This window comes from Struthio camelus, chromosome 3, assembly GCF_040807025.1.
Source record: "Struthio camelus isolate bStrCam1 chromosome 3, bStrCam1.hap1, whole genome shotgun sequence".
In the NCBI taxonomy this organism is placed as follows: Eukaryota; Metazoa; Chordata; class Aves; order Struthioniformes; family Struthionidae; genus Struthio; species Struthio camelus.
In genome coordinates, this window is record NC_090944.1 from 129,891,011 (window position 1) to 129,903,103 (window position 12,093).

General features: G+C 39.4%; 1 protein-coding gene across 2 annotated transcripts in view; it reads right to left on the reverse strand.

The window, feature by feature from the left end:
• Positions 1 to 12,093, reverse strand: part of PLCB1 (phospholipase C beta 1) — a 448,697-nt gene that overhangs the window by 106,450 nt on the left and 330,154 nt on the right. For both annotated transcript variants that reach the window (XM_068940306.1, XM_068940307.1), the window contains exons 13-15: positions 6,257 to 6,341; positions 5,585 to 5,762; positions 358 to 428 (exon numbers count right to left, since the gene is read on the reverse strand). In XM_068940306.1, the coding sequence (XP_068796407.1) occupies positions 358 to 428; positions 5,585 to 5,762; positions 6,257 to 6,341 (334 nt within the window). The remainder of the gene's footprint in view (positions 1 to 357; positions 429 to 5,584; positions 5,763 to 6,256; positions 6,342 to 12,093) is intronic.

The following is a 12,093-nucleotide window of genomic DNA, read 5'->3' on the forward strand; positions in this document are numbered from 1 at the left end:
ACCTTTATACTTGCATGATGCTGAGTACACTTATCAATATTGTTGGATAAACACCATAGCTCTAAGCTTTCAACATCCAGTTTTTACTTCCAACAATGCTAAACACACCATAAGCAGTTGGCTGAAACAGACCAGCCATGGTGTTATTAATTCTTGTTCTTCAATAAATTAAAATATAAACGAAGTAGAGATGTGCTTCCAAGCCTATTGGCAACCGACTTCAGAAAACCGGCATAGCAGGTTTCCCACCGCTATGCTTCCTTTCTCCACTAGATGGTAGTCCAACGCCTGGTAACACAAGCCAACCCACGATTGCTGGAACGGAGCCACCAGGACAGAACAAATCTACATGCTTACTTCATCCATCGAAGACTTTTTACAGTCATCATCATAGTCATCATCATCATCGCTCTCAATCTCTGCTTCTCCTGAAATTTTTTAAGCACAGAATAATTACTGGCTGAAGCAACAGTTACAAATACCAGGAACATACTTGAGAAACGTGGAACTGGCACTGCTTTAAGGATACCACATTATACATGTACTTGTTGTCATAAAACAAACCAAATACACGATCTTGAGGGATTTATCTATTTTCAGTGTTGGTAAGTTCTTACTGTCCCACCAAATGAAAACCTCCTCGTGTAGCTGCTGCACAGTCAATATTTGGAAATCATGGAGTAGGTATCAGAACTGAGAAAAGAGTGTTGTGGTGGGTGTTAGCGTGCAGGTACAATAGTACACGCTACTCTGAAGATATGGTCCTGTGCTTAGGCCACCACCTTGGGGTTAGGAAGACTCAACTTCAAATGTCCTCTCTGTCACAGGACTTGACCTTTAATGAGTGCCTTCATCCCATCCATGAACGGCCAAATAACAGCATTCACAGGATGAACAAATGTAAGAAAATTAATGAGATTCCCAAGTACTGTGGTAACAAGGACTGTTCAGGCAAATTCCTCTGTTCTGAACAAACTCCACCGCGTGTACTAAGGGGGCACAGCCAGCAGGCACTGGTGTAAGAACATCTAATTTCAATAGCTTGACTTCAGTTACCTTCATGGAGACTGGCTTGGCATACTTTCCTACTAGCTGAGGCAGCGCATCTCAAATTCACCAGCTGAGGGCAGTGCAAATCAAATAATGGGAAGAACAAGCCTAAATCTCTTCCTCTCCTTGAAAATGCATAGGCATAAAGGCACTGAAGGCATAACTAGGACCAAATAAAACACATTAAGACTTGCTCCCTATAGCAGTATACTCATCAAGTTCCTATGGTCTAGACTCAGAGTCTTTACTGTTAATTGAAGAACGCCTCCTTTCCCCCAACAAAATATTTTGATTTGGTTGCTCCAGGATTTAATCCATTAAGTAATATCTTCCCCTCTCCATTTTTCTCTTTAATATTTCCCACTGTGGGTTTGGCTATCATAAAGTATATACCATGGCTCTTGAGAAGACTCTGAAAGCTAAAGTTTAACTTACACTGCAGTCACTCATCTGCACCGATGAGATTAACAACTCTCCTTAAAGATTTTATTACCTAAAGCTTTCAGCGTTCTTTAGCAGTGGCAATTTTACTTTGGTGGCACAAAAATCTAACCGCTGTGCAGCATTCCCAAACTCTCAAGAGAACAGTAATTCAGTCTCTGTTCCTTATGTCAATTTAAGGCCTAATCCAAAGCCCACTGACTCCATAAAGAAATTCCTCTTTACTCCAGCAGGCCTCGAATCATGCCCAGTGGGCCTCTTCAGACCATGCAGAGCACATATGATTTAAATAATGAGCGCTCCTTTCACAACTGAAGGATGACTACTCAGGCTGAATTTCCTTCCAGACGCCGATGTTGAAATGTCATGCTTTTATTCATGAACGTATTTCTTCCTGAATGTTTCATTGAAGAAAATAACATGATTGCTCAAGAGGCTCAAGGGATGGCGCAGGGAACTTCAACGTACTGCTAAGAGCCAGCCGTGCTCTCACAGGATTTGCAGTGACAGTCTTTGGATGCGAAGCGCTCACTTTATTTATCCAGATTGGCAAAATAACACTTCTCACAATCCACAGAATGGGAGACATGGGCAGACTTCAGCCAACTTGCACTGCTGAGATACCAAGTAGATGAAGGCTTGCTCCTGCTAAAAGTGTCCAGGGAGGGAAGTATGCAACACATTACCCATTCCTCTTAAAAAAAAACTTAACAGGAAAGCTCCCAAGGAGATCAAATCTTATTTTCAAGTTCTCCTTTGGACAGCAAATCCAGCAGAAATAACACACAGGAATGCAAATACAGAATGAAAATGAATACAGTTTTAGAAACTATGACTACATCTGCATTGCCTTTTACTCAATGGCACAGTCCTGTGCTCAAGCTGAAACTTCTTTTGCTGTCACACTGCTGAGATGGAAACTTAGAGCAAGCCTTGGCCAGACCAAGGAGACACTTGAGCTCCTGAGGCCTACAGGCTCACCCTCCTACAGTACTGGTGGGATCAGGCCAGGCGCCACCCTCCGCAGTCCTTCCTGGAAGAGCACAGACACCGTGTATCACAAAAGCATGTGGGATTTGCTGACACACACAGCTATGCTACAGGTTAAGTGCAACCCAGCGGTAGGGAGCTGTATCAGGCAGCACATTAGATCTACTGAAGATCGTTTTTCCATCAGTTTCATGAACATGTTGCAAGCCATTCTGCAAAACTCTTGTTTCAGAAGCTTTTTAAATTTTTGCTACTATATCACCATCATCTAGCCTTCATATAGTATGTTTTACAAACATATCCTAAGAGTGGTTTGGGTTTAATTTAAATCTGACCTCAAGCAGTATAAGGCACAGAGAAGCTTGCTATCAACTGAAGTATGGATCTTCGTATTTTTTGCACTGCTGTGACAAAAAACTTATTTACAATCTCACAGAAAGCTAAATCAGCACAACTTTCTCCTGGAGATCAGCAATAATTCTGACAGGTCCAATGCAATACAATAGAATTATTCGAATAATACACCCAACCTGCTAAATCTAAAGATTACATTAAGGTTGCAAAATCAAAGCACTTAAAATGTTAAGAAACGTTAGAACTAGGCTTCCTTTACTGAATCTTTAATTACACTATTCTTCTCATGCTCTAGAAAGAAACTGGGACTGGTTGTAGAGGAGCATAATGTCTGCAAGGCTGCAGCATCATATGCTGCAGATATTGAGATGCGTACAAGGAATGAGGCGGTGAACAGAAGAGCGTCATGATTACTGCAGCTGAATACTGCCCCACGGAACCAGGCTCTACACTTGACCTTGACACAGTGGTCTTATAAAATAGTAGGTAATTTTAAAAAAAATATTCACAAACAGAAATCTGGCATCTGATTTACAGAAATGCTGAGTGCTCATAGCTGTAGCTGAAGTCTCTGGAGCCGTGCTCTGAATGCTTAAAAATTCAAAGTATTCTTAAAAATCAGATTCTGGACGTTGCTAGTCGGCCACCCCAAAACTGTTCATAAGCTCTCTCAGACCCAGTTGTCCTTAGATAAAAGTGGGTTCAGTACTATTTCTTCAGTTCCCACAGCCATTGTTCAAATCAATGTACTGTTGTTTGTGAAGTGCTCATATGCAGCATCGAGACCGCCACAGAAATTCAGTGCAAGGGGAGCATGCAAGATCTAGGATCAAGTACCGATTGACAGAGAGGAAATATTGACTAATGAACATTCCCTAAAAGAGGCGTGGGCCCTAAAGGAAAGGAATGCCCGGCAGAACGGTCTCTGTAATGCATTTTGGCAGTCACACATGAACAAAGTGACCAAATTAATTCTGCAGTCTCAATTCTAGCATTTCCTAAGTTTTAAGTGTTTATTTTTACAATCTATAGTTAACAGAGATTGTTACATAGATGACTAATACAGTGACTATATACTCACAAACTTACGTACTCTAGTATAGGACTGATCCCCCTGACTTACATCATCATCAACATCTGGATTCACTGCCCAGGTCTCTTCCTACCAGAGCTAATGGAGAAGCTCATGAAGTGCAAAGCTGTTAACGTCTGTGCAGACCAGGCACTCAGAAAAAAAAGTATGTCAGGAGTGGCACGTTGCCACTGGTTTTTCAGTATGTGCTGACAACAGAAAGGTAGAGTTAGGCACCTACGGTCACTTCCAAGTTCTGGAACGGAGTGGGTTGGCATATGCACACCTATTTTTCTGCCGCTTGTAATGTGTCTAAAGCAAATCATGAAAACAGAATTAAAACATGCCTGACATCAGAGTGAATCTTCCTTTGAAATCCAAGACCTACTCCAAAGAATGGCCTTTTTAAAGTTTCTTAAGCAATGGTTGAAAATTCTTCCTTTCTTTCTTTTGCTTCTAATAGGATAAACAATGTCATCCACAAATACAGCAGGACCAGTTTTAAAAAAATTCAGCTTGAGGGAAACTGTCAGCATGCAATTTTTCAGCCCAATTAATCAGAGTTTAGAAAAAAAAGTATAAGCAATGGAAAAAAAGAATTCCTTATGGCAAACGGTAATGAACTTGTTTTCTAGTAGAGATTTCAATCATACACTGCAAGTATTCTGATACTAGGGCATAAACACCTACGCTTTTAGTGATCCCAAATTTCAGTCTTAAGAGGAAAAAGAAATTCTGATGCAGGGAACAGATACTAGGCTGGGAATTAGGATATCCAGATTTTATGGCTTGTCCTGCTGCTGATCTGCTTCAGTGCTTTAGAGTAAATACTTTATCTCTTTCTTTTCACTTTTTGCTTTTCTATTTAGGTTTTAAGCTCTTCAGGGCAATGACCATCTCTTACTACGTTTTTGCACACCAAGGGCCACAGTGGGCCCCTGCAGATCCTATAAGCATTCCCAGAATATACCTATTAAATTCCAGTAACCTTTCTATTTAATTTCTGATTTTGAAAATTCTGCTGATAATGAACAAAAAGTTAAATGTTATTTACTGCTTTTCATTGGCTACATTGCCTACAATTCCTGGTGGTAACAAATACTTGTTTTCAGTATTAGTTTTGCCTGTTTCCATCTTTGGAACATGTGAACATGTCCCAGCACTTTGCACAGAGGTCTGCAACTTGCTGCCAGCTAACGAAAGGCAATGGACTGAGTGGACTGAGCCCTGGCTGACTGAGGAGTAGGTCCCCTACCTCACAGTCTCCCTAATCTTAAACATTGCCAAATCACTGCAGCTCTACAGCGGAAAGGGCTAAGACGTAGCAAGGCTCTGAAAGGATACCAAACGCTAGGCATGCCTCAGAAACAACAGACAATGTTTGCATTTGATATGGGGCTTGGGCACACAGCAAAGGCACCCAAAGGTGCTTGCTCAGCTGCCTAAGCAGTGCAGATAAACGTTGGTGCACATCACTGAGCTTTGGGTCACTAGGTGAGTGACTCCTCAGCCTCAAGCTTTCTTAGTCTCTTGGAGCAAAACCTTCTTTTCCTACTGAGTAAGACCCACACTGCTATACCTTTACCTTGCTAGAGCAACACATATGGGTTGAAAAGCACAACCGTATTTCAGCCTTTGTGTTTTAGGGAGAAGTATATTTGTAGATTCCACTATTACCTGCTCCAGGGGAGGAAGGTTCAAACATACTAGAAGTATCGCTGCACGTGTTAGAAGCTTGCTCAGAGAGCTTCTTTTTTGCGCTTCCATCTGCAGACTTATGTGACTTCTTTTTATTCTTCACCAGGATTTTGTACATTAAATCCATAGGGCTTGGGAGAGGAACTCCAGGTTCAAGCTTGCAGAAAAGGAAGAGAAATTTGTAATAACAACAAAATAAATGAATTTATTGCAATTTCTTATGGCCCACATGGTACAAGACAATTTTGTAACTTCTATGAGCCCTTTTAAAATGAAATGTATTTTCCACAAGAGGTAACTGCCACACTAAAAGAAACAAGGCTACTGGGGGCACTTCAGAAGAAAAAAAAAAAAAGCCTTATGAAATGTCTACAGTAATAACTGAAATAAGTATTAGTTCCAATGGGAAAGCTTACATTATAAAATGGCAGCTATGAGAATCAATTGCATTTAGAAGATTACAATTCAGAACATCAGAACAATTTTTGCATCAGAAATCACATGCTTAAGTCACCAGCAGCGCATGTTGTTTGACCCCCTCCTTCAGACTCTATCGGGGAAGCTTGTATATGAGGAATGAGACAGAACTGAAACACTTAAATAAGAATTCACACAGATAGGTGTGATCTGATAAATACCAAGCCATATTACCGGATATTTTTCCAATGGATCCATAAGCAATGCATCTCCAAATATTAATCTGCAGTATTCTGCCATTTTTGCCTGCTGTTTAGGGCTAAAGGGGGGAAAAGAAAGAAAGAAATGACATTTACTCACGCTACAAACTGAAAGCAGCAGCAATGGAGTACCTAATATCCCTAAACTAGATAAAATTTCCTGATCCTATCATCGTGAATTGTTCACAGAGATCTAGATGTATCAGGCAATTGCTTGACTTCTTTGATAGAGCTTATTAAAAGGATTATATCTGAGGTAAAGACACTATTCTCTTGAATAATAGTGAAACTGAACTTTTAAGATTGGGGTAGATTTTTCCCATGCACTTAATAAGAAATAAAAAATGAGTATGTCAGTTGTTAGCGTATGGAAATAACTGCAACATGAATTTGCCTCTTTCAGGCAACTTCTTTATTAAAAATCTAAATGTTTTCTCCCTTATGTTACTTTATGCATATTCCAGGCTTTCCTCCCCCCCAACACTCACCCCGTTCGGATTTCTTTCTCTTTTTGTCACACACAACCTAGGGCATTAAAACCAAGACGGTTACACTGAAAGCAGTCTCATCTGCAGGCATCTCTTTTTCAAACTTCCCAAACCATAGGAACCTATTACCTGACGTGGCACGTCCATATGGCGCAGCCATATGGAAGAAGGGGCAGAAGCGATCGCTCGGGTGTCAAAAACAGTAACATTGCGTCAGGAATATGCACAGGTACAGAATCAGCTAGTTCAGACCCAGCAAGGTTTCAGGGCAGATTTTAGAGCAGCACTTTCTGCCCTATTCGTGTGGTCCCGCAGGAGCCGAGCGCTGTGCCCATGCAGCGCCGCAGCCCCTGGAAGACCTGCAGCTGCACTTCTGCACGGCGCCCCGCTCCCAAGTGGTGACGTGGTCCCCGCCTCCCCGGTTGGGCTTACACCAGAACCCTTCATGGGTCTGGCCAGCTCAGCCAGGTGCTGGCACATCCTCACCGTCAAAAGTCATAGTGTAGGTGTCATTATACTACCATTAGGAGATCTATGTCAGGTTGGAGAATTGCTGTAATAAGTGTTGGTACAGCCACATTTTATATGCATATCATTTCATACTATATGCAGGTAATATGCATATAACTGGGACAAACGCACCAGAAAAGCTTTCTTAGTGGAGACCTGGACTTAACAAGCTGCTAGGTGGAGCTGCTGGATGACAATTTTAGCTCACTGTTTGGATCAATGGCGAGATTCCTTTTTTATCAGATACCGTGTCAAATTTTACCATAGTAAATTACTTTGGTGTTTTTCATGACATCCTCTAGGGGTAAATCAAACCTCAGCAAACTCTACTTATAATCAGTTTGCCCAAAATGCAACCTAAGTATGAACTAATTCCTGTGTATCACAGTGATGGGAATTCTAGGACTGAAGACAGGTTCTACTGCTTAGAAATACTACTCAAATCATCTTAAAATGCAGCTCGGTGCTACAGTCACTCTCCTTCTACTTTTAGACAACTGTGTATTTTTGCTCTAGATGCCTGTTGAAAATCTGTAACATCTGAGCTTAGGTCTCTTTGAAAGTTTCTATTTTTGATACCCTGATGGGAAGTCTCAGTTAAAGAAGGACAGGTTTATATTGCTTAATATAACTTCCTCAACTGACTACTAGTTATATCATGGAAGATACATGAATGGTAAAAGCAATTATGGCACTATGGAGTTATTTTTCATGAGAAAACAGTTGAGTATATATAAAAAGAGAAGTGCTTTTTTTTTTCTTGTAGATTAACAATACAACTCTGCGTGTTCAGAAAGCTTTGAAAATCCCAACGTGTATTGTTGTATTTCATCACTTGAGATTAAAACAACAAATTCCTATTCCCACAAAGTGTTTTTAGCATACATGACTAATCTTCTACATGAAAAGATTTAAAAAAGATGTAATAGTGGGTTCCTTTTAAAGGCTCTCTACATTATCAGGTCAGTATAAGAGACCCTTCAGGAGGGAAAATCTGCCCAAAGGCGGTCTCTTGTCACAGCTGCAAAACTATTTACACTCTTGCTGCTCAGGTAGTTCCCATATTATGCTATGACTGCTTTGTCATTAGGTAGCCCCAGAGTGCTTGGCGCTGAAGCAGTTCCTGGGGTCAGCAAGGCCAAACCAGAGCTGAGATACAGCCTGGATGGCATTTGAACCGGAAAACGTGATTTCCCCGAGTTCAGCATTCTGGATGGCACTTGGAAGCCAACACAGGGTAAACCAGTCACCAGCTCAGTCTCTTACAAAACATATTTCGAGCAGGTTTTAAATGATTCCACAAAGCTATGGAAGCGCTGCATGCAGCTGAAATCACTAGAGTATTTCATTAATGCTTTCTTTTACATACCGCCAATTCTGCAAAAAATTTAAGAGCCACTTTCAGCCGAAGGTGTAAAATTAAGATGAGGACAAGCAAGCCAGCAGAACTGAGAACCCGCAAGGGAGAAGATGATGGGAAGAATAAATCAGGCCATGACAGTATCTAACTGCCAGCTACCAAGGAAAACACAGGCAAGTCATTCTACTCTAGTAAGAAAGCAGACTGGGTATTTGCCAGAACTCTTGCCTCCAAGGGGAGTCATTATAAGGAAGTTTATCTCCATCTTCTCCACCAGTGTATATTTTGAATGGATCCATGCTCTTAGGACCCAGAAAGTTCACAGGATATTTCCCCGAATCAAAAGAGCACAATTTTTTAAAACTTAGAAATAGACACGAGATCAGACATCAACTCCTTTAAAATGGGCACATCTCCAAAAAGAATTCCCAAGAGGAAACAGAAAGGAGTATGCAAAAGCTAAATCTCACAAGTTTCATAGGATCGCCACAGCTAGAACAAATTCTTCTCATCTTCCATCTTTAACTACATATTTATCTCCAAGACAGCAAAGTGAGTACTTTCAGTTTTGCAAAAGAGAAAAATTTAATGCAGCATATTTTGGTTTAGCATATAAATTCCAAAGTCATTGCTTCCCAAAAGAAAAAAGGAGGAAAAGGAAAATTTCATGAAAAACTAACACTTCATAGTAGTATCAAAAAATCTTGCAAGAGCAGACCAGGCCAAACTAGGAAAATTTGGACATTACGTAATTACTTTTCATTGTGAGCTGGACTAATATATATACAGGTATTTTTAGAATCTCTAAGAAGGGAAATGAGAAATTTAGGAAATTTAAAATATTCAGGAGTACAAGTATTTCACTGAGTGGTATTTTTGTGTGTTCCCTAATTATATACTGTTTCAAGAGATATAGCCCTAGTAATAGTATAGATTACATATTACTACTAGCATTTTAAAAGTCAGAATATTAGTTTCTTTTTATTTTCCTTTATTTTCAAAATTATGAACGGGAACAACTGATTGAGATACCTCCTTTTCTACATCAACCAATTTCCCCATTTGTGCTGTTATGAAACAAAAAAGCAGATACTTCCTAAAGTAAAAGATGTCCACATCTACTGCTGTGGAAAACTGTCTCAGTGTTCATGTAATTTACTGAAAATTGATTTTCTCGAAAACTGATTTTCTTGAAAAAGCTGACTTTGTCTACTCAGTATGATTTTCACTGTAGGCAGCTGGACTGGTATTGCTCATAGAGGAAATATATGCCCCCCAAAAGACGTCAGGGGGATTAAGTGGAAGAAGATTAAGTGGGAACATGATACTTAGAGAAATGGAAATATACAGCATATGAAGAAAAAGTTTCATTAACTTTACTGTGTTGTTTGTATTTTGTTTTACTATGTTTGCACTATGCCTATGATAAAGGCCAGTCACAGAGTCTCCTTGGTACTACTGCAGGATTTATCCTCCTAACATTATGTTATTATCACTTCTGCGGAGACCATTCTTCTGCGTAAGACCCAAATACAGCCACAGATCCTTCCCAGAAGTGTCTAAAATAATTTAAAGTGTAGGAGGAAAAAGTGATAAAAATCCTGTTAATATTTGAAATAATAATTCCAGCAAGAAATCAGCAATATGAATAACTGCAGTTAAATTTAATCTTGGAAGCAATCTTCTATGGATACTGCTCAAGGATCACTTAACCTTTTGCTGTGTCACCAGTGCATTTCTAATTATAGAGCGTCTGCTTTCAGATTTGCAGATAGCTTATCTTCTTGCAAGCCCAATTTCAACGTCAAGGTCTTCTGGAGGTCTTTCCTACATTTTCAGGGCATTTTTCTATTTTTTGACAGATTCATGTCTTTTTCTTAGCACTGTCTTTTTTTAGTAGGCTCACTGTGACTTCAATCAGTACAATTGATGTTACATATAATATTGTATATATTCTAAGATCTAAACACTAATTTCTCTTTCTAGACATTTCACTGTGCAAAATCAGGCAACAATGAATATACTACGTGCTGAAATGACAGTAAAGGAAGTATTCTTCTCATGCTATGAAGCCATTTCAGAGGAATCCTTCTAGGAAAAACACTGAAAGAAAGCAAAATGAGATGATTAAGACTAAGTGCTAAAAAGTAATGTCTTCACTAGGCAGACAAAAAAAAAAGTGTTAAAAATAATCTCATGAACAAAACCAGAAAGAAGAAAAAAAGGCACTTTAACTCCAGCAGTGATTAACACTGTCCTATCTGTGGTGGTGATTTAAAACAGATTTACCTCTGAAAATCAGTCTTTTAAAAAAGACTTGAATACAGAACACAGGTAAAATCATATTTCTACTCAAGTCAATGGTAAGGTTTCTACTGATTTATATGGGACCAGCATATTGACCATCATAACTTGAAAATCAGAAGAAAAATCGGTCGCCCAAATGAAATCAGAATTGATCTCAGGGGAGTTGTTTGACAGCAGTTCTATGAAAACACTTATGGCATTGTTTCTTAATACTCGGGGCAAAACCCATCTTTCAAATCTGGAAGAAAAACAACATTCCGAGTAAACGAAAAGACAAAAGGAGCAGTCCATGACACTAGGTGAAGGTTTCTTTGAGTGGCATGAATAATTGCAGATTTCTCTAGCAACTAGTGAAGAAATGAAGGGATAATTGCAGCAGTAAGTAAAATAACTAGAAATTATTTTCAACCAAAGCAAAATTAGAAATCATACACATTAAGTCTGACGATTTACTGCAGCAAAAAATAATAGCAATTTTCTCACAAAGAGAAAATATTAGATATTGTTTTACCAGACTTGCTTTACTAAAAACGTGCTAATGTCATAGTAACGCATGGAAAAGACCATCAGATAATACAAGTTAGGGGTGACTGATTATTCCACGGCTAGAGCTTTCCGAAGAGAAAGTACCAATCATTTCTGTGGGGTAAACGGCAAAGATGGGAGTACTGCAGCAGTAACTCTACTCCCTCTTTGACACGTTCCTGTAGTATCACAACACCTTCAGTTTTGACAAAAGTCTCACCTTACAGTTTTAAAGTCACTTTTGTATATGACATATCAGATGTGAGTTTATTTTCTGTTACGCCACTATTTACTTCTTTTACTTTCCTAAAATCGAACAGAACGCCCTCATTAACTCTCAATAATTTTAAAGAAAGGAAAATGTAATCCTTGTGGTTAAAATAAATCAGGTGCTGATTCTCCTCATCTGCCTTACAGAAACACAGTGAACACAAATTTTAAAAATACAGAAGAACGAATGCACAATATGATACGTTGAAGAATGACAGGTGAGAGTAAGATCTTTTTTGAAGACCACAGGTTACGTTTGGAAGCACGGTGAAAAGCACTGTGAGCTACAACCCACAGCCGTAGGGGAGCTTAAGCAAGTCTAGGGTGATAAGAGTGAGAAGACTTATTACA